General features: G+C 40.8%; 2 protein-coding genes across 2 annotated transcripts; both read left to right on the top strand.

Moving 5' to 3' along the window:
* Positions 1 to 5,080: 5,080 nt before the first annotated feature.
* LOC308365600 (GTPase IMAP family member 8-like) lies at positions 5,081 to 14,962 on the top strand (the record flags this gene model as incomplete). Its single annotated transcript, XM_080839067.1, has 6 exons — positions 5,081 to 5,105; positions 5,303 to 6,010; positions 6,325 to 6,914; positions 8,684 to 8,693; positions 8,778 to 9,464; positions 14,736 to 14,962. The coding sequence occupies 6 exons, from the start codon at positions 5,081 to 5,083 to the stop codon at positions 14,960 to 14,962; spliced, it is 2,247 nt and encodes a 748-aa protein (XP_080695193.1).
* Positions 14,963 to 18,596: 3,634 nt separating this feature from the next.
* Positions 18,597 to 19,274, top strand: LOC308365599 (GTPase IMAP family member 9-like; the record flags this gene model as incomplete). The annotated part of the gene is made up of 1 exon (XM_080839066.1): positions 18,597 to 19,274. One exon carries the CDS (start codon positions 18,597 to 18,599, stop codon positions 19,272 to 19,274), a length of 678 nt encoding a protein of 225 aa, XP_080695192.1.
* Positions 19,275 to 24,198: the final 4,924 nt, after the last annotated feature.

Below are 24,198 nucleotides of genomic sequence, written 5' to 3'. Positions count from 1 at the left end.
CCCATTCATTCGCACACTTTGCTACAGAAGGATGTTCTGATAAGAAATCTCGGTACCACTTTACAATAAGGGTCCCTTTATAAAGGTTTATAAATGGTTTATAAATGAGGTAGTAAAGCCTTATAAACGAGTAATAACTAGTGTTTTCATTAATCTATGCAAATAGTAAACCCTTATAAACGAGTTATAACTAGTGTTTTCATTAATCTATGCGGGCTCACTATTTGGCAAGATCACCATCTTTCTATACCAACCGATTGTCCATCCCTTAACTGGCTATCCTTAGTGAACCATTATAAATGAGTTATAACTCATGTTTTCATTAATCTATGCGGGCTCACTATTTGGGTTCATAAATGGTTCATAATTAGGTTAAAAACGAGGTTGTTAACCCTTTATAAATCCTTAGTAAAATATTATTAACGAGTTATAACTCATGTTTTCATTAATCTATGCGGGCTCGCGATTTGGCTCTCTATAGGCTGCCAACCCATTGTCCATCCCTTAACTGGCTATCCTTAGTGAACCATTATAAATGAGTTATAACTCATGTTTTCATTAATCTATGCAGGCTCACTATTTGGGTTTATAAATGGTTTGTAATTAGGTTATAAACGAGGTTGTAAACCCTTTATAAATCCTTAGTAAAATATTATAAACGAGTTATAACTCATGTTTACATTAATCTATGCGGGCTCGCAATTTGGCTTTCTATAGGCTGCCAACCCATTGTCCATCCCTTAACTGGCTATCCTTAGTGAACCATTATAAATTAGTTATAACTTATGTTTTCATTAATCTATGCGGGCTCACTATTTGGGTTTATAAATGGTTTATAATTAGGTTATAAATGAGGTTGTTAACCCTTTATAAATCCTCAGTAAAATATTATAAACAGGTTATAACTCATGTTTTCATTAATCTATGCGGGCTCACGATTTGGCTTTCTATACCAACCCATTGTCCATCCCTTAACTGGCTATACTAGCCCCTTGCATAGACTCGTATTCTTTTTTCTGCACTTTCTCTTTGCACTATCCACACAAGAACACTTTTTTTTTTTGCACCATCCACACAGGCAGCACAGGATCCCTGGGGACCTAGACTGTCTCTCCCTACCATTCTTGTATCTGTTACTACCCTCTCCTTTTTAACGTCTTCTCCCTATGCGTATGAGATTTGTATATGTTGCGTCTGTGTGTTGCACAAGTTGTTTATGCTACTGGATGTCCTAAAAGTACCCTCTGGATTAATAAAGTATCCATCCATCCAATATCAAGTTACTGCTTACTATCTTGTTAATGAATTACAAATGTTTATAAATGGCAAAAGGGATCTTACTAATGAGCTACTAATGTTTATAAATGGCAAAAGGAGCCTTGTTGTAAAGTGTGAAACATATCACTGTTTCCTAATAAGTTACTAACTTTTATAACTTGCAAAAGGAGCATTGTTGTAAGTGTGAAACATATTCATGAGTTACTGACCTTTATAGCTGGTAAAAGGAGCCTTGTTGTAAAGTGTGAGACACATGAGCATTTGTTAATGAGCTACTAACATTTATAACTGGCAAAAGGGAGCCTTATTGTAAAGTGTGAGACACATGAGTATTTGTTAATGAGCTACTAACATTTATAACTGGCAAAAGGAGCCTTACAACAAGGCTCCTTTTACCAGCTATAAAGGTTAGTAACTCATGAATATGTTTCACACTTACAACAATGCTCCTTTTGCAAGTAATAAAGGTTAGTAACTTATTAGGAAATAGTGATATGTTTCACACTTTACAACAAGGCTCCTTTTGCCATTTATGAACATTAGTAGCTCATTATTAAGATCCCTTTTGCCATTTATAAACATTTGTAACTCATTAACAAGATAGTAAGCAGTAACTTGATATTGGATGGATGGATACTTTATTAATCCAGAGGGTACTTTTAGGACATCCAGTAGCATAAACAACTTGTGCAACACACAGACGCAACATATACAAATCTCATACGCATAGGGAGAAGACGTTCAAAAGGAGTGGGGTAGTAACAGATACAAGAATGGTAGGGAGTGACAGTCTAGATCCTGTGCTGTCTGTGTGGATGGTGCAAAAAAAAAAATGTGTTCTTGTGTGGATAGTGCAAAGACAAAGTGCAGAAAAAAGATTACGAGTCTATGCAAGGGGCTAGTATAGCCAGTTAAGGGATGGACAATGGGTTGGTATGGAAAGCCAAATCGTGAGCCCGCATAGATTCATGAAAACATGAGTTATAACTTGTTTATAATATTTTACTGAGGATTTATAAAGGGTTTACAACCTCATTTATAACCTAATTATAAACCATCTATAAACCCAAATAGTGAGCCTGCATAGATTAATGAAAACATAAGTTATAACTCATTTATAATGGTTCACTAAGGATAGCCAGTTAAGGGATGGACAATGGGTTGGCAGCCTATAGAAAGCCAAATCGCGAGCCCGCATAGATTAATGAAAACATGAGTTATAACCTGTTTATAATATTTTACTAAGGATATATAAAGGGTTTACAACCTCATTTATAACCTAATAACAAAGCATTTATAAACCCAAATAGTGAGCCCGCATAGATAAATGAAAACATGAGTTATAACTCATTTATAATGGTTTACTAAGGATAGCCAGTTAAGGGATGGACAATCGGTTGGCATAGAAAGATGGTGATCTTGCCAAACAGTGAGCCCGCATAGATTAATGAAAACACTAGTTATAACTCGTTTATAAGGGTTTACTATTTGCATAGATTAATGAAAACACTAGTTATAACTCGTTTATAAGGCTTTACTACCTCATTTGCAAACCATTTATAAACCTTTATAAAGGGACCCTTATTGTAAAGTGGTACCGAAATCTCTATACAGCTTTAAGCAGCAGCTCTGAATGCTATATCTAACATCACATAATCCAGTCCTACTGAATATGCTGGGCACATATCTTAGTCCTTCTAGATTTTTGCTGATGTGGAATTATTTAAAAGAATAATTGTGTGATTTTAAAGAATATTAAGTATGTGCTGTATAGTTATGACTGAAATCTGTCACAAATAGCTATTTTCCACTAATGCCACTGGAGAACAGGTATGAGAAGTCTACTGGCACCATTCAACATGAATATAATCAATAATAGGCACATGAACTGCACATCTTTAATATGTGAAATATGTTATACATAAAATATTCTCATATGATCAAAATCAATGAAATCTAATGACACATTGTAGACATATTATAACGGCTTCAACAATATCTTTGCCCTCTCATCAGTACCAACCACTCACCTCCTGCTCATCTTCAACTGCCCCTGTCTCCCATCCTCAACTGCCCCTGTCTCTCCCCATCAACTGCCCCTGTCTCCCATCATCAACTGCCCCTGTCTCTCATCATCAACTGCCCCTGTCTCCCATCATCAACTGCCCCTGTCTCCCATCATCTACTGCCATTCTCTCTCTCTCTCTCTGTCTCTCTCTCTCTCTCTTTTTTTTTTCTCTCTCTCTCTCTCTCTCTCTATCTCTCTATCTCTCGCTCTCTCAGCGTCATTGACTCATGAACACCCATGACACTTGATAGGTTTTGAAGTCCTGTTGGTGTGGGTTACAGTAGCTGAGGGCAAAAGTCCCCCTGATCTACACACACCAGGACCTCCTCCTCCATCTCCACCTCCTCTGTGCTCCTCCTCTGAGCTCATGACACTGAGGATAGACATGCTGATACAACAAAGACATTTTATCCAAACTAAGTTTTATCCAAACTAAGTTTGCAAAGATGAATAAATGGCTTCAGTGATTGTCTTTGCTGATGGCAGAGAGCCTTTAAAACTTGTGGTTATTTATACAATCCCTGGTTGCCTGGTAACCCCGTACCATTCAGACCTGTGATGGTGGTAGGATGTGCAGGTCTAAAGGGCCTTCATCTGAGCCCAGTAAATGTGCCCACCTCATGCTGTTGAGTCCCATGGCACAGGTGTCAGTGTGGAGGGAGGTGCTGTTGAGTCTCATGGCACAGGTGTCAGTGTGGAGGAGGTGCTGTTGAGTCCCATGGCACAGGTGTCAGTGTGGAGGAGGTGCTGTTGAGTCCCATGGCACAGGTGTCAGTGTGGAGGAGGTGCTGTTGAGTCACATGGCAGAGGTGTCAGTGTGGAGGAGATGCTGTTGAGTCCCATGGCACAGGTGTCAGTGTCGGGGGAGGTGCTGTTGAGTCACATGTCACAGGTGTCAGTGTGGAGGAGGTGCTATTGAGAACCATGGCACAGTGTCAGTGTGGGGGGAGGTGCTGTTGAGAACCATGGCACAGTGTCAGTGTGGGGGGAGGTGCTGTTGAGTCCCATGGCACAGGTGTCAGTGTGGAGGAGGTGCTGTTGAGTCCCATGGCACAGGTGTCAGTGTGGGGGGAGGTGCTGTTGAGTCCCATGGCACGGGTGTCAGTGTGGGGGGAGGTGCTGTTGAGTCCCATGGCACAGGTGTCAGTGTGGGGGGAGGTGCTGTTGAGCCCCATGGCACAGGTGTCAGTGTGGAGGGAGGTGCTGTTGAGTCCCATGGCACAGGTGTCAGTGTGGAGGAGGTGCTGTTGAGTCCTATGGCACAGTTGTCAGTGTGGAGGGAGGTGCTGTTGAATCCCATGGCAGAGGTGTCAGTGTGGAGGGAGGTGCTGAAAGGCCTCTCTGGTGGATCACAGGATCACAAGCCTCACCCACATGAACACAGCAACTCTGGCAGCATTGAATACTCAAATGCCTGATTGAATCTTTCCCATCTGTGCGGTTGTGAAAGAATCCTGTTGATGGAAACTCAGTGTATGCAACATAAACACTAATAAACAGGCCTTTAGAAGCGCCAATGGTGCCAGAAGTTCATCACTGTTTATTTTGATGACAAAAACACATAGGGGCTAACCAATCAGAGGAGAGGACACGTAGCTGTCCTCTTGACCAGTGAGACCAGTTTCTTTGCTGCCTCTATTTCCCGCAGACGCCACAAGATCAGGTCAAGAAACTATTTTTCATGAAAGAAATACATAATATGTTGTGCTTGATTTTTGTTTTGATTCAGAGGACATGGCAGCTCCTACACTCAGTCCCAGTGAGTAATGCATTCAGTTGTTTTATCTCAGTTACATTTCAGCAAAAGATCTTCAGTTTTAAGACCCATCAGTTATATTTTTGTGTGAGCTTAAATGTTTCTTAAAAAATCTTATGTTTCAAGTCCCTGCAGCCATTTTCATGTGAGCTTAAAAGTTTCTTAAGCTTTTGCAATTATTTTATGCTATTTTCTTCAAGGCGTCACTAATGAGCTCAAAGAGTTGAGGATTGTGCTAGTGGGAAACAGAAGAGCTGGGAAGAGTTCATCAGGAAACACCATCCTGGGCAGAGATGAGTTTGATACAGTAGGGAGAACAGCTCAGTGTGTGAAGAGACAGGGACAAGTAGCAGGGAGGCAGGTCACTGTGGTGGAGGCTCCAGGATGGTGGAAAAATTATCAAAAAGAAGACACTCCTCAACTAAGTAAAATTGAGATTGAGCTCAGTGTGTCTCTGTGTCCTCCTGGACCCCACGCTCTGCTGCTGGTCATACGTGTGGATAGACCACTCACACAGACAGAGAAAAGATCAGTGCAGAAACACCTGGAGCTTCTCAGTGAGAGAGTGTGGAGTCACACTATAGTGCTGTTCACCCGTGGAGACTGGCTGGGAGACACACCCATTGAGCAGCACATTGAGAGTGAAGGAGAGAGTCTGCAGTGGCTGGTAAAGAAATGTGGGAACAGATATCATGTCCTCAACAATCAGAAGAGAGAAGATCACATGCAGGTTACACAGCTGATGGAGAAGATAGAAGAGATGGTGGCAGGAAACAGAGGACAACATTATGAAATGGAGAGACGGAGAGGAAAAATATTGGAGGAAAAAAGGAGAGGAGATGAAGAGATAGTGAATGATAAAATGATGAAGGTGAAGATAGAAAGAGAGTCTCTCAGATTACAGATGGGTGAGTTAAGAATCTCATATTCAAGAACTTCCCTTTTGTTCTGGTCTCCAATGGATTGTACATTAGCTTTCTTTACACAGTTACAGACATTTTACACAGCAGATAGGAGACATAATCAGTGCATTTATTCCTAACGATAAACACATTGACAAAATTGCCAAGTGTCATTTTTCAGACATTACCATTAAATACATTATTAACTATGTGGATTAAGTATGCATTTGACGTCATGTTGTCTCTATAGCTGACTATGATTATAAGTTATTCAGAATAACTATAACCTCCACTGATTGACTTGTGCTTCTTCATGTCAGGTGATTCTCTTCATCTATCAGAGTTGAGGATTGTGCTGGTGGGATACGTAGAGGGTGGGAAGAGTTCATCAGGAAACACCATCCTGGGCAGAGAGGAGTTTGATTCTGTAGGGAGAACAGCTCAGTGTGTGAAGAGACAGGGACATGTAGCAGGGAGGCAGGTCACTGTGGTGGAGGCTCCAGGATGGTGGAGGAATCATACGTTAGAGGAAACTCCTGAGCTGACAAAAAATGAGATTGAGCTCAGTGTGTCTCTGTGTCCTCCTGGACCCCACGCTCTGCTGCTGGTCATACGTGTGGATACTTCATTAACAGAGACAAGGAAAAGATTAGTGCAGAAACACCTGGAGCTTCTCAGTGAGAGAGTGTGGAGTCACACTATAGTGCTGTTCACCTGTGGAGACTGGCTGGGAGACACACCCATTGAGCAGCATATTGAGAGTGAAGGAGAGAGTCTGCAGTGGCTGGTAGAGAAATGTGGGAACAGATATCTTGTCCTCAACAATCAGAAGAGAGAAGATCACATGCAGGTTATACAGCTAATGGAGAAGATAGAAGAGATGGTGGCAGGAAACAGAGGACAACATTATGAGATGGAGAGACAGAAAAGAGAAATATTGGAGGAGAAGAGGAGGAGAGATGAAGAGAGAGTGAAAGAGAGGACGATGAAGGTGAAGATAGAGAGAGAGTCTCTTAGATCACTGATGGGTGAGTTCATTATCTCATTTCAACATCTTCCCTTTTGTTGCTCGTCTCCAATGGATTGTACATTGGCTTTCTTTACACAGTTACAGACATTTTACACAGTAGATAGGAGACACATGATCAGTGCATGTTTTGCTAGTGATAAACACATCGGGCCCTATTTAGACGATCAGAAACGCAAGTAGGACGGCGCCAAATGCAAGTAGCTGTGTGGGCGGCTCTATGGCGCAGTTGCTATTATAACGGCGGAAAAAACACACTTGCGCCCAGCGCAAGTGTCAAATGGGTTGGTCAAAAGGAGGTTACTCAGCCATAGGTGTGGTTTGGGTGAAATATGTAATAAACCAATCTGAGCGTCATCTCACATTCCCTTTAAGAGAGAGGAGTGCATATTCCATAGCGGCTTGTTATAATTATGGCGGAATTACCTGGTGGAAGACCGGAAAAGTTCACAGCCGAGGAGACCGACGTGAGATTTACACCAATTTTTTGGCAAGCCATGTATAATTACAAGGAAAATAAAGTATTAACCACATGAGGAAATCATTGTGATATCCATATCCAAGATATTTTAAAAATAGGCATACATCTAGCGTACACATTGACCCAAATGATTCAGGCTAATTGAAGCTGCGTGACATTTGATTTATTGTATGGCTGTGTAAAAAGCCGGGAGATAGATATATATGGGGATGCGAGAAACCCTCCAAAAGTTAGCAAAGTCAAGCAAGCATGGGAAGATATTGCCGTGATTGTTTCTGCTACGGGGCACCCGAAAACGCTATAATGACGTCCGGAGACGTGGGAAATCCAAGCTGTCAGGTAACACACGTTCTCGTGGCCTCACGGGAGGTGGATCTGCCTCGACCCGGGACCTGATGACAGCAGAGGACATCGCCACGTCTACCCTCACGCCTGAGCGCGTGCAGGGATTTGGGGGCATAAAAAAAAACATAAATAAAGTCCACATACACAGAGATGAGTTTACAAGATTTATAATAATCCTGGCATGAAATAAATGCAACAAAGCCATACAATAAATCAAATGTCACGCAGCTTCAATTAACCTGAATCATTTTGGTCAATGTGTACGCCAGATGTATGCCTATTTTTAAAATATCTTGGATATGGATATCACAATGATTTCCTCATGTGGTAAATACTTTATTTTCCTTGTAATTATATATGCCTTGCCAAAAAATTGATGTAAATCTCTCGTGTAGAAGAGAGAAGTAAAGTGTAGGCTACTGTGCAGCCAAGCACGCGTCCTTAAAATAGCGTTCTGAATACCCGCCACAGACTTTACACATTGCGCCTCTGACATTAGACTAGCTTTCTTCTGGTCAACGGCGCACGGCGTTGTTTTGAAACTGCAAAATACCACTTGCGCCTTTCTGTTCCGCCCCCGCCCATGTCAGCGCAAGCTCATTTCGACGAGCGCCTCTTGAGGGAAAATCCTGCTGTGCGCCGGGTGCAAGATAGGAATGATACATGCGTCGGTGACAATGTCAATTGCGCTGGGTGCAAGATAGGAATGATACATGCGTCGGTGACAATGTCAATTGCGCTGGGTGCAAGATAGGGCCCATTGACTTAATTGACAAGTGCCATTTGTCATACAAGTCCCTAAAACATAATGTACTATGTGGGTCAGGTATACATTTGTAAGCCTCTATAGCTGACTGTGATTAAACGTCATTCAGAATAACTATAACCTGCAGTTACTGACTTGAGCTTCTTCATGTCAGGTGATTCTATTCATCTGTCAGAGTTGAGGATTGTGCTGCTGGGATACAGAAGAGCTGGGAAGAGTTCATCAGGAAACACTATCCTGGGCAGACAGGAGTTTGATACTGTAGGGAGAACAGCTCAGTGTGTGAAGAGACAGGGACAAGTTGCAGGGAGGCAGGTCACTGTGGTGGAGGCTCCAGGATGGTGGAGGAATCATACGGTAGAGGAAACTCCTAAACTGACTAAAAATGAGATTGAGCTCAGTGTGTCTCTGTGTTCTCCTGGACCCCACGCTCTGCTGCTGGTCATACGTGTGGATGAAACATTCACAGAGACAGAGCTAAGATCAGTGCAGAAACACCTGGAACATCTTGGTGAGAGAATATGGAGTCACACTATAGTGCTGTTCACTTATGGAGACTGGCTGGGAGACACACCCATTGAGCAGCACATTGAGAGTGAAGGACAGAGTCTGCAGTGGCTGGTAGAGAAATGTGGGAACAGATATCACGTCCTCAACAATTTGCAGAGAGAAGATCCAATGCAGATTACACAGCTGATGGAGAAGATAGAAGAGATGGTGGCAGGAAACAGAGGACAACATTATGAGACGGAGAGACAGAGAATAGAAATACTGGAGAAGAGGAGGATAGAAGAAGAGAGAGTGAAAGAGATGATGGTGAGAGGACATCATAACAAGAGTGGTGAGTAACTCAGACAGTCAACCATAATCTCAGTAAACTTGTTTGCAAAGACCCCAGTGTGGGGCAACATGATCTTCCACCCCTGAGGGGCTCATTCAGCTCTATATGAAACCACAGTGTGGGGCAACATGGTCTTCTACCCCTGAGGGGCTCATTCAGCTCTATATGAAACCCCAGTGTGGGGCAACATGGTCTTCTACCCCTGAGGGGCTCATTCAGCTCTATATGAAACCCCAGTGTGGGGCAACATGATATTCTACCCCTGAAGGGCTCATTCAGCTACAGTATATGAATCCGAACCACATAGTCATATCAACCTCTTCAAATACAACCTTATTAGTTTTGTAATGGCAGGACACATTTGTGTTAACATGTATATAACTTGTTTAATTTTTACTTCTCCCTGTCAGTGACTGCAGACTTCCTGTCTGAACGCTGTTCTTTCATCAGATCTGCATTCAGCTCCTTCAGATCACAGACAGGACCAGAGGAACGACTGACACCTCATTTAAAGAAAGCAAGCAGCCTCAATCTTATTCCACCCAACAGTAAGCAAACAGTTCAGATAAATCTTTTAAGCCAGGGGTTTTCAACTGGTTTTGTCCCAGGGACCACCATTCTGACTAGAAAGTAATCCGCGGCCCACTGATGTGCCTGCGCGCTCGCATGTGTGCGTTCGTCCGTGCATGTGTGGGGAGAGGGGAGACGTGTCAGTGTAATATCAGGGCATGGTGAAGTCCACACAGCCTGTCTATTCGTGGCGAAATGGTAGACAGCGACAGTCTCATATCATTCTCTTGCCCTGTACTTATTCTTAAAAAAAAAATGCTCTCACACAGGTAGTTTGAAAGTTTGCAAAATACACCTCATTGCTTTTGCAGCAAGGTCTGGAAATCCGGCCTGGTAACTTATCCAGAACTTAGCACAGGCTACCATAGACTGGATAGGTGCAAGGCTACATTCTGTCAGCGTAAATCACCTTTATATTATTTTAGACATATTTTTCTTATTTCAGACATTTTCAAGAGTAATCTGGAAATGTGTTATCAAAGCATTTTTTTATTTTATTTTTTAAATCGCGGACCCCCTGCAATACCGCCGCGGACCACCAGGGGGCCACGGACCACCGGTTGAAAACCCCTGTTTTAAGCGGTTCATCCAAAGAAGGTGAACAGTTCATTTGTAAACAGTTGTTAAGGTTATTTATAGGTCAGTCATTTACTGGGCATTTATTTGACTTATTCTGATGTGGCTCGACAGATTGCATGGTACCTGTGTACAGATATTTGTGTTTGTCAGTTACAGTTTTATGTTGTATCGATTTTGAACATGTCCATGCTCAATCACTAAATGTATCGGTGCGTCAGGCACCTGAGGACACACCCAGATGAACCAGTCACCTGGCAATGTGTAAGTTAAAGTAACACTATGGAGTTTCTGGAGCCGCCAGGTAGGGGGCTACTTTCTGCTGGACTATTCAGTAAATTATTTGCTGTCTTGCTTTGTCTTATGTTGCACTTGCTTGATGTTTGACTGTGTTAGGAAAGTTGTTGGCAAGCTAGGCAACATAGCTATCACAATTACATTACAAAGAAGCCGATGCAAGAGCACTTATTACTAGTATCGATGTCCAAGCATGTTTTAACAAGCTTGCTAACATTGCTAATGAGATGTCTTGCTAGCGGCTCAACTTAGCGAAACCTCTTGAAATTTGCTTACTTTGTTAATGACAAATTAGCGAGTCAACAACTACCCTAACAGAGACAATATCAATGCAAGTACAACACAAGACAAAGCAAGACAGCAAATAAGTTACTGAATAGTCGAGCAGAATAGTCCAGCAACAAGTAGCCCTCTACCTGGCTGCTTCAGAAACTCCATAGTGTTACTTTAATACTAACGCCTATGGATGGTTAACAAACATATTCAGCTCAGCATCAGCTGTCTATTACTAAGTCTAATGTTAGTTTGCTACTAACATTGTAACTTGAGGTTGACTTGATTAGATTTGCGTTCATAACAAATTATATTTTTATCAAAAAGAACTGCTTACAATTCGCTGTCCCAAGACTCAGGAGGTCTGTATTAGCGCCATTGGGCCAGAAACAAAAAAACACAGTCCTTAAACCAATACAGTACATACACTGTATCTCTAAATATTTTTAGAAGAGGAGGGAGTGTGTGCTTTTTATACTTGTTTAGCAACAGACTGTGTACAATATAAAACATTTTGATTCAAATCAATTCAATTTTATTTATATAGGACTAGAACAAGAACATTGTCTCAAGGCACTTGACAGAGCTTTATTTCAAAACCTTAATTATTAATTATCAAACATCATTCTCTATGACTGTATTTTGACACTAGATGTTGGCAGGTATGTTGATCTGCAAATGAAAAACACAGAGCACATAGGAGACTCAAGATGTTTACACAGCATTGTAAGCAGAACATTGTGTTCTGTTATCCTCTTGTATTATCTTTATTATTGATCTCTACATGTTTCATCATGATCAGACTTCTTTACTGACATTTGCCCTGTTTTTAATAGTGAGTGGAAAATCCAGGAGAGACTCTGACCACTCTTTCACGAGCTCTGCATACAGCTCCTTCAGATCACAGACAGGATATGACAGCAGCCCTCTCTGTGAATCAGTGAGATCTACAGCTTCTTCCCAAAATTCTGGAATTGGATCTTCGAGTTCTAGAGCTGGTTCTGTTCGGAGCTCAGATTCCAGAGGATTAAAGTTCTCGAACCTTTCTATAATGAAGAAGGCCCATGGACACCTTTTTGAGGCACAGGAGGAATTTAACAAGGGCAACAAGAATTAGAAGAAGAGATCAAAGAAGGACAAAGTTGACTCTGATGTGTTGTTAACCATAGACTTCCTGATTACATTTGTACTTTTCAGTGAGCCTCTTGTTTACACAGAACTATATGTTCTTTCATCGTCTCATATAGTTTGCTAATTACTGTTCTGACATACAGTGCCTGTTTTCTCTGCCTTATAGCTGGTGATCAAATGTGTTGTGGGATAATGTTTATCTTTACTATGATGCTGTCTTGGAGACACACCCATTGAGCGCTATATTTTTTTTTTTTTTAACATGAAAGTGGCACAAACGATGTAGAGCAGTACAATTCTTTGATTCTAACTTGTTAGAGTTGATAACAGCTGCTGAATCAAGCTGTGAGCTGTTAAATTGATCTGAACTCTGAATCCAGTGTGAACATAATATTTTTTTTTTTTGCATTGTTATTTTTAAACTTGTAAATTGTTGAAAACTTAAGCTCAAACTTTATCTTACCGTAAATAAAGACGACAATATCACTTGTGAATCAGTTCTGCTCTTCTGCCTGACATTGAGATCCTGCTTGAATGAAGAGTGCTCAACAAATAAAATGTATTATTACAGTGCATGAAATGCCCTGTATTGTTATTCCTAGGCTTCTTCTTCTTCTTCTTCTTCTTCTTCTTCTTCTTCTTCTTCTTCTTCTTCTTCTTCTTCTTCTTCTTCTTCTTCTTCTTATTCTTGTTACCTTTTTCTGCGATTAATTCAGCCCGAACCGCTTAACGTAGAAACTTCATTCAAACTTTGTCGCGTAGGTCTTGTAAAGGACACTTATGCTATGTATTTTTCACTTTTCTAAACTTTATACTTTTTAAGATATTAAATAAAAACGAATCGAAATTTTCCCATTGACTTACATTGGGCCATTATGACATCATAATAGGGTCTTTAAACTGGCTTGCACCTGCGCTTCACTGACAGCTGCGCCAAATCAAAGGAACCCCTTCTCTGTCCCTCTCAATTTAACTGTAACTAGGAACATTAAGACACCTTCCATTCTCTACTTTTTTTCTCTCCATCTCTCCATCTTTCTCTCTATCCCTCTCAGTCTACTTTCTCTCACACTCAATCTCTCCTTCACTCCATTTTTATCTCCTTTTTTCAATATTTTCACTCTCTTTTTCTCTTTCACTCTTCTTTCCTTCTTCCACTCATCTTTCCTTCTTCCACTCTTCTTTCCTTCTTTCACTTTTCTTTCCTTTCTTCACTCTCCTTTCTTCTTTCCTTCTTTCACTCTTCTTTCCTTTTCTTCTTTCCTTCTTCAACTATTATTTCCTTCTTTCACTCTTCTTTCCTTTCTTCACTCTTCTTTGTTTTTTTCTTTCCTTCTTTCACTCTTCTTTCCTTCATCCTCTCTTCTCTCCTTTCTTCACTCTTCTATCCTTTCTTCTTTCCTTCTTCCACACTTCTTTCCTTTCTTCTTTCCTTCTTTCACTTTCATGCACTGGTATTTCCTTCAGGAAATGCATTTTCTAGTTATTATTATTATTATTTTACATTCACTCCGTCTCTGGCACACGTCCATGTGTGATGAAGGGAAACGTTTTGTCCTCAACCCCTCATTGAAACAGAGTCACTGTGTTTACCAAACAGAACATGGAGATATAGAGGGCAATTCTGGGAGTGTTTGAATTTTTGAGTGGACATAAAGTGTAGTTTGAAACTTGGCCTCTAGAGGGACTGAAGAGTGGTGTTTATCGCTCAGGCAGGGCACTGCCCAGGGAGACTAACAGTGCAGAGTGTGGAACAGTGTATCAGTGTTGAAGTGAAGTGAAAGTGAACTGAAAGTGACTTTATGGCAGAGGTTGGTGTGTGTTGGTTGTCTGGTGAGGAGCCCTGTCCCTCGGCTGTTCTGTGCAGGAGGCACTGTAGGCTCTGGAATCCAATAAATCAACATATACAGATATGCACATACATATAGACAAACACACAAATAAATGAATGTGTTTATTTGTTTTTATGTAACATTTCCGGTTGGGGGGAAAGGTAGAAGGGGAGAAATGTACGTTTTTGGTCAAGACTGCATAACACATGTGTTGAAATATAAGCAAACGAGCGCTCAAATGGCTCAAGTGTAATCGGAACTATAGTAACATGACATAGTTCCGGGGGGATGTTTTAAATCGAAACACCCCATGCTGTTCATCGACATTGGTGTCGTAAATGGCTCTATGCTGCTGTTTCTATAGCAGGTGTGTTTGCTTATTCATGGAGCTCACATTAGTTTTAGTATGAGAACTATCCTCTTGGTAAGTGTCTCAGATTCATCTAAAGGGCATGCCAACCCTCTTCATAGCAATGCATTGACGTTAAGTGTCAATCCTCGTGAAAGTTCAACGATCTACAGACCATCTATGACCATAATATTCAGCACATTGCTGTAGTTTTTGCTTTGTTTCCACACGGCGGTATTTCAGTAACACTGAAAATCTTCTTATTCCACTTCATCGTTGCTCATTCTCTGGCCTTTTACTGCATGGACTGTCAGAGGCTCAGGAGCCCAGAGGTCACAGGGGCCCAGAGGTCACAGGAGCCCAGAGGTCACAGGGGCCCAGAGGTCAGAGGAGCCCAGAGGTCACAGGGGCCCAGAGGTCACAGAATTCCGCACCAAGCTGCTCTACTGCTCTACAAGGTTGACCCTTGACCTGAGACCCAGTAATGTCTTTAGCATTACACAAAGCAAGTCTCTGCAAGTTTTTGTCTGATAGACAAGAACTCACTCACAAAAATCTTCTTCTTACTGTCTTCTTTTCAAATATATAGTTCAACACTATAATAAACTATAATATACTATAATATTTTATAACTATACTATATATTTCGAGGACTACATTTGGTGCTACGGAAGCACATACATATAGGAATACAAAAGAAAACCCATTTATTTGTGCAGTCATATTAAACTGCCACAAGAGGGCCCTAGCACTCAAGTTACACCCTACATTTGCTATCAAGACTATCAAGTGATTGTCTTTGCTGATGGCAGACAGCCTGTATAACTTGTGGTTATTTACACAATCCCTGGTTGCCTGGTAACCCTGTACCATTCAGAACTGTGATGGTGGCAGGATGTGCAGGTCTAAAGGGACTTCATCTGAGCCCAGTAAATGTGCCCACTTCATGCTGTTGAGTCCCATGGCACAGGTGTCAGTGTGGAGGGAGGTGCTGTTGAATCCCATGGCACAGGTGTCAGTGTCGAGGGAGGTGCTGGAAAGGCTTCTCTGATGTCACCTCAGATAGTAGAACTCCACCACTCTGCCCTCATCATGCCTCCTGATATCACCTCAGATAGTAGTCTGTGTGCAGGGGCAGTGTGTTCTGGACAGTCTGCATTCCTGATCGCAGTCAAATGTAGGAGAGGATGGACAAAGTACTGAGCCAATCAAACTGCTCTTTTACAGTCACGTGACACATCAGAATAAGAGTCACAAGTCACAGGAATACCAAATCTCTCAATTCTCATGAATCCTAAACTCAGTAGCTGCTGTGTTGTGGGTGTTCTTTAAAATGGCTACACTGAGTAACTGACCTGAATGACTGAAAGAATAAATCCTTGTTTAATGGAGGGAGACATAAAAGCTATTACAGTATGACTCGATACTCCCATGTTGGAATGTGACCTGTACAGACAGCAGGTATTAACCAATCAGAGGTGGATATATCAGCTCCTCCCAAACCAGCTCTACCTGTCTGTTCTGTTTTAGCTTTCACTCGTACAGAAGAGGCGACGGAGTCAGGTAAGGAAAAACACATTTTAAATCTTTAATCAATAAAGACCAATAGCAGAGGAACTGAGACTAAGTGAAAGCCAATAACAGAGGACTGAGACTAGTCCCCTAAGTGACGGACAATTTTTATCTTTCTCTCTGACTGTGGTAGGAAAAGTCTACAAGTCAGTAATCATTACACAGTTAAAGGAGCTTGCAAGTTGGCTTCTCCGAGTCCTCTTTGAACAAGAGGTCATGGACCTATCATAGCAGCTCAAAGCATGTACAATATATGTATGTGTGTGTGTGTTTGTGTATATGTTTGATAAGTTTGGCTTCTCTGAGTCCTCTCTGAACAAGAGGTCACTAGCCTGTCACAGCAGCTAAATACATGTCAAATATAAACTGTGGGTATTTGTGTGTTTTAAATATATAATATGTGTGTGTGTGTGTGTGTGTGTGTGTGTGTGTGTTTGTGAGTGTGTGTATATGTGTGTGTGTGTGTGTGTGTGTGTGTGTGTGTGTGTGTGTGTGTGTGTGTGTGTGTGTGTGTGTGTGTGTGTGTGTGTGTGTGTGTGTGTGTGTGTGTGTGTGTGTGTGTGTCTGTGGATGTGTGTATTTCATATATTTTATGTGAGTGTAAACACTTTTTTGGTCATTAATAAGCCGTTATAAATGAGTTGTAACACAGTTTTTATACATCGATGCAGGCTCACTATTTAGGAAGCTCCCCATCTTGGCAACCCACTGTATATCCCTTAATTGGGTATACTAGCCCATTGCACACTCCCTACTAGTGCACACTCGTGTTTCAGTTACAGTACTGGTTACCACCCCACTCCTTTTGAACGTGTTCTCCCTATGTGTATGTGATTTGTGTATGTTGTGTCTGGATGCTCCCTTTTGGCTCCCTTTTGCCAGTTATTAATGTCATTAACCGATTAATATATGGTGATGTGTTTCACACTTTACAATAAGGCTCCCTTTTGCAAGTTATAAATGTAAGTAACTGATTTATATATTGTGATATGTTTCACATAGTGCTGTCAGTTTAACCTGTTATTAACGGCGTTAACGCATGCCCATTTTAACGCGGTTAATTTTTTTATTTTTTTATTTTTTTAAACGTTCTTTTTGCTCTCTCAAACTGTGTAGTAGGCTAACGTTACGTTTGAGTGAATGGTGAGCACGAAATGGATGATAAAAATCTTCTGAATAGAAAGTTTACCTTTAAAGGTGTTGTGCAAAAAAAGCGAGCAACACTGTTGTCTGAAAATGTCAACAGGCAGCTGGCTGAAAGCACAGAAGTAGTAGGCTTACCTTTTATTGGTAACCTAACTGTTAAGGTTCATTGTTTTTGAGATAAGAGGCCTGACTTCTATGTTCACAGCAAACTTGAGAAAATATTAAGCCATGGTTTAACTGCACTATAGGCTGAGTCCTTGTTTATCTGAAATGTGCACTTTCTAATTTTATTTTGTACCACCCGGTTTGGCAATGTTGTTTTTCAAAAAAATAAACCATTGCATAAAGCAAGCCAATCCACTTTTCCATGTTTATAAGAGCATAAAAAACAAAAAAAATGATTGAAGGGACATTTAGAATAGATACAAATTTGGATTAATACATTTACAATTCATCACAATTAATTTTGAGTTAACTATGACAAAAATGCAATATTTTAATCGTTTGACAGCACTAGTTTCACATTTACAAACAGGCTCCCTATGCCAGTTATAAATGTTAGTAACTCATAAGATTAATGATTAGAAAGCAACTTGATCATGGATGGATGGATGGATGGATACTTTATTTATCCCAAGGGAAATGTAATGACATCCAGTAGCATCCAGACACAACATACACAAATCACATACACATAGGAAGAACACGTTCAAAAGGAGTGGGGTACAAAGTGTTTACAACCTAATTAAAAACCTAATCATAAACCATTTATAAACCTTAATAAAGGGAGCCTTATTGTAAAGTGGTACCTATGTGTGTGTGTTTGTGTGTGCGTGTGTGTGTGTGTGTGTGTGCTTGTGTGTGCATGTGTGTGTGTGTTTATCACACTATTTCCGTCTAAGCAGCAGAACGAAATGAGGCAGTTGAAAGAAAAACACAAATTAGTCAGAGATTTACTTTCAAAGCACAGAAACCAAAAACATGATTGCATGTAATCATATAATCATGTTTTTTTCATTATATTTCTCAATTCTCTCAGATATCAGAAATTGTACTCCACCTTTGGGATTGTTTTGTGGCGAAATTAGTTGTCTGCCAATTTGTCCAGGTAGCAGTTTGAAGCTTAATTCCATCAAGTTTGTGGTTATTGTGTTGAAGAACAGAGGCATTGTTCATTACACTAAACTGATCTCTGCTGGTCAAATTGTTGCATACCTCAGAGGTAGACACTCAATGAAAAACATAACATGGACTAATTGTCTTCGCAGGAGGGAAAGAACATGTCTGCTCCTACAGTCAATCCACATCTGGGTGAGAATATATTTAGTATTTCCTTCAAAACAATAACACAGATAATTCATTATAAAACTTTACCTTGTTGCTGACATGCTTGTACTTGACTTCCTGACAGGTAAAGACACTCATCTGTCAGAGTTGAGGATTGTGCTGCTGGGCTACAGAGATACTGGGAAAAGTTCATCAGGAAACACCATCCTGGGCAGAGAAGAGTTTGATACTGAAGTGAGAACAGCTCAGTGTGTGAAGAGACAGGGACAAGTAGCAGGGAGGCAAGTCACTGTGGTGGAGGCTCCAGGATGGTGGAGTATTCAAGACATAGAGCTAACTCCTGAACTGAACAAAGAGGAGATCGAGCTCAGTGTGTCTCTGTGTCCTCCTGGACCCCACGCTCTGCTACTGGTCGTAGATTTGGATGAAACATTCACAGAGACAGAGAAAAGACCAGCACAGGAACACCTGGAGCTCCTCAGTGAGAGAGTGTGGAGTCACACTATAGTGCTGTTCACCCGTGGAGACTTGCTGGGAGACACATCCATTGAACAGTGCATTGAGAGTGAAGGAGAGAGTCTGCAGTGGCTGGTAGAGAAATGTGGGAACAGATATCATGTCCTCAACAATCAGAAGAGAGAAGATCACATGCAGGTTACACAGCTGATGGAGAAGATAGAAGAGATGGTGGCAGGAAACAGAGGAAACCATTTTGAGATGGAGAGACAGAGAAGAGAAATATTGGAGGAGAAGAGTTTTCTGAGTTACATTTCCTAAAGGAAATAAAAGTGATTCCAAATGAATATGGGAACAGACAAGAAAGGATGCAGACAAGGAGGGTTATAGGCACTTTAGGAATTACATTGAATGTTTGCACATGACACATGGGATCAAAAAATAAAATGTTTGTGTTTATAACTAAGCTTTTAAAATATATGTTGCTCAGTAAAGTCAGCACTGATCCAAATTCTTACTCCTAGCTCAGTTCAAACACTGAGCAACCTTCAAGTGGAATAGGGTGCTTATAATGGCTAACCCTTCTCCTAGGTCAGAGAGGTTTGGTAGGCATTACAAATTCACGAACAGACCAGTGCAATGATTAAACATTTGAAATACTGTATTTGTTAACACTGTGATGCTGTTTTATCTGAACCTCAACACCTGTGTCACACCACCTCAGCTGTGTCACACACGGCATTAAAGGAATGCAGACTAAGAGGGAAAACCTTTAACTGCACCAAGTCAAAACAGTCATTATAAGCCATCTGAGAAGTTCTGAATAATAAACATGTGTAGATAACTAACCTACAGTGTTTTATAGATGCATCTGTTGCTTGCTCTTGGTGTTAATACTCAAGTCCAAATGCTAATATAGGAGTTGATCAGTGACAAGCGAGCACACCTGAATTTACAATTTGCTGTTCCTCCCTTCCTCTAGGGGCGCTGATCACACTGCTGATTACTACATACCTGGTAGGCAACACGCATTATCCATCCCATCCCTACATTACCTTGTAGTTATTGGTGTGTCTGTATTTCAGTTTCACACCGTTCACATGATGAAGCTCAACTTCCCCCTCGGTATCCAAGACTTATGTATGTGTGTATGTATGTGTGTGTGCTTAAATAATATGCACATTCTCTGTCATGCAAGGGCCGATTCAGCTTTGAATATGTGTGTTTATAGTAGACCCTCTCACTGTGTAGATCACAGGGCTCATTCTAAACACCACCCCTTTAGAATGAGCCCTTTGATCTACACAGTGAGAGGGTCTACTATAAACACCCTTTAGAATGAGCCCTTTGATCTACACAGTCCGAGGGTCTAATATAAACACCCTTTAGAATGAGCCCTTTGATCTACACAGTCAGAGGGTCTAATATACACACCCTTTAGAATGAGCCCTTTGATCTACACAGTCAGAGGGTCTAATATAAACACCCTTTAGAATGAGCCCTTTGATCTACACAGTCAGAGGGTCTAATATACACACCCTTTAGAATGAGCCCTTTGATCTACACAGTCAGAGGGTCTAATATACACACCCTTTAGAATGAGCCCTTTGATCTACACAGTGAGAGGGTCTAATATAAACACCCTTTAGAATGAGCCCTTTGATCTACACAGTCAGAGGGTCTAATATAAACACCCTTTAGAATGAGCCCTTTGATCTACACAGTCAGAGGGTCTAATATACACACCCTTTAGAATGAGCCCTTTGATCTACACAGTGAGAGGGTCTAATATAAACACCCTTTAGAATGAGTCCTTTGATGTACACAGTCAGAGGGTCTAATATACACACCCTTTAGAATGAGCCCTTTGATCTACACAGTGAGAGGGTCTAATATACACACCCTTTAGAATGAGCCCTTTGATCTACACAGTGAGAGGGTCTAATATAAACACCCTTTAGAATGAGCCCTTTGATGTACACAGTCAGAGGGTCTAATATAAACACCCTTTAGAATGAGCCCTTTGATCTACACAGTGAGAGGGTCTAATATAAACACCCTTTAGAATGAGTCCTTTGATGTACACAGTCAGAGGGTCTAATATACACACCCTTTAGAATGAGCCCTTTGATCTACACAGTCAGAGGGTCTAATATACACACCCTTTAGAATGAGCCCTTTGATCTACACAGTCAGAGGGTCTAATATAAACACCCTTTAGAATGAGCCCTTTGATCTACACAGTCAGAGGGTCTAATATAAACACCCTTTAGAATGAGCCCTTTGATCTACACAGTCAGAGGGTTTAATTTAAACAGACAGGGAGAGGGTCTAATGAAAGGTGACTAGATATCTGATCCAGGGACATTTTCAGTTCAGACACATAAAGACCTCCAAAACATGTAATGTTTTTTGTCTTTGTAAACGAGAGATTGGAAGCAGTTTATCTTACCCTTGTTCTCGTAAATCGCAAGGGGCGTGTCATACAAAGAGTTTTCTTCTTAAAACTGATCACAAAGTGGCTAAAATGAAGATAGGCTAAGGTAAGGTAACACCTTTTATAATAAGAACCAATATCAGTGATAAGAACTTCGTTGACATCATGCAAAAGCTTCCTTGAAGTAGTACTATGCTCTGTGACTGGCTGTTAAGTGACGGGGCCTGCACAGATGGCGGACAGGTGTAGGTTTTTTCCAGCGTAGAAAATGTTAAGGTCATTGATGCAACTGAATGCATTGCATTGTTATATTTAGTGTGAAAATCAGATAGAACTATGAACATACAGGTCAGGCCCATAGACTCCAGGATCTATAACACACACATCAGGCCCATAGACTCCAGGATCTATAACACACACATCAGGCCCATAGACTCCAGGATCTATAACATACAGATCAGGCCCATTGACTCCAGGATCTATAACATACAGATCAGGCCCATTGACTCTAGGGTCTATAACACACAGATCAGGCCCATAGACTCCAGGATCTATAACACACACATCAGGCCCATTGACTCCAGGATCTATAACACACACATCAGGCCCATAAACTCCAGGATCTATAACACACACATCAGGCCCATAGACTCCAGGATCTATAACATACAGATCAGGCCCATTGACTCCAGGATCTATAACACACACATCAGGCCCATAGACTCCAGGATCTATAACACACACATCAGGCCCATAGACTCCAGGATCTATAACACACACATCAGGCCCATAGACTCCAGGATCTATAACACACACATCAGGCCCATAGACTCCAGGATCTATAACACACACATCAGGCCCATAGACTCCAGGATCTATAACACACACATCAGGCCCATAGACTCCAGGATCTATAACACACACATCAGGCCCATAGACTCCAGGATCTATTTTTTTTTAGACCCATTCCGACTAAATATATTATACAGATAGATAGTACTCTATCATCAGACAGGTCTGGAATTAGACTTATTAGAGTACTATGCCCTTCTAATGGTTTTACTATACCAAAAGTGATTTAACAAAGAAACAAACAAACAAAGCGGTGGGCTATGTGAAAAGTATATTAAAGGCACAATATGCAACAAGTATGCTTCAGGATTAGGGTTAGGATAAGCAGTTTAACCTTAAAATAACAGCTTAAAAAATATTGGGGCGCTACAATGACTTTAAATATGGAGAATTGCGTCCGTGCCAATGGCATAGCAGGGTCGATAGGCATATAACTGCGTTCTGTAGTTTTGCCTGCCGATGCCCGCCGACCTGACTTTGATTACCTTCTGCCGATCTAGTAAGTAGCTTATTTGCCGTCTTGCTTAGTCTTGTGTTGCACATGATTGATGTTTGACTGTGTAAGGACAGTCGTTGAGTAATTAGTTTGTCATAATGTCAAAGTCAGCACATTTCAAGAGATTTCGTTAGTTTTAGCTGCTAGCATACCTTTAGCGAATAGTTATTAATCCTTAATGCACCTTTAATATAATATCAAACGAAAAGTTTTGCTGACATGTCCTCCTTTAGTAATGATGGACTCATGGCTCTCATAAACTACACAAGCCACAGATGTAATAAAAACAAATGTAATGCAAATATTAAGCAAGAATGTATAATAATGTCACCCCTCTCAAAATGCTGATTTATGAAATGGTGGAAGTGGTCATGGAAGCCATGCATAAGCGTCAAAACACAAACACAACAAAAAGATCATCATCAATAATGTTTAATGTAATAAGTTTAAACCTGAATGAAAATATATACTTTAATATTAATAAATATGTACAGGCTATGTGCTCTCTGCATACAACTTTTACTGCTGAGATATTCAAGACATTCAAGATTTGCCCCACGCGAATATCCCCCCCCAAAAATATTTAATATCACGAAAGGTAAAGGTTTTAGAGCCTAGAAACCTTCATAGAGCATATATAAACATGTGTATTCCGGTCATTTTGAGAACAAATTCAAGTGTCTATGACTTTCAGAAGCTGAGATACAGATGCTCTGGTCAAAATCTCGATGTTCGCTCGGGTTACAGTAAATGACAGCACCCTAATTTTGTTCCCCATGGTCAAATTAGCCAGAAACCGTTGAGAAATGTCATGCCGGTCATACTTCATACTCAACCTATGGGCTGCTACTGGAGTAACAAGGAAAACTTCACCAGGGCATTACACATAACACACTGATTTTAACACAAGGGGCACAAATACATTCTAAATTTAAACATAATACATTAATAACAAAACTACACATAACATAGAACACACATCATTCTGGGAACTACATACAACCAAGTAGCACACTTCTCATGTCCTATACTTGACTAGAAATAATGATAACAAGAACATTTTTTTCTACAGTATGTACAAACAGTACAATATGTACATTATATGTGCTGCCTGTGTATAACAGCAGACAAGATGTCAAACAGAAAGTTCATTCATCTTTATTATTCATGTCCATGGAGAATCAGCATTCAGTTGTTGAGGCTTTTTAAGTTCTCCATAAACATGCTCCTGCTCTCTGTTCACGTGCTTCTGTTCAGCCCACTCATAGATGAATAACTTAATGTCCAGGTCAGCAGCATAGTTTGTCCCAAGTCCCAACCATTCCCAAAGCCTTCACTGTTGAGAACCTACAGTGACTCAGTCTCTAAACTCTTACCTCAGGTTTGAGTCCAGGCTTGAGATGACATAATGTGTCCCAATTCCCAACCATTCTATTAGTGTATATGCAAACGTCTCTGTT

The sequence above is a fragment of the Sprattus sprattus genome, assembly GCF_963457725.1.
Source record: "Sprattus sprattus genome assembly, chromosome: 5".
NCBI classification, from domain to species: domain Eukaryota; kingdom Metazoa; phylum Chordata; class Actinopteri; order Clupeiformes; family Clupeidae; genus Sprattus; species Sprattus sprattus.
The sequence above is the reverse complement of the archived record's forward strand: the minus strand, read 5'-3'. Positions and strand labels throughout refer to the sequence as shown.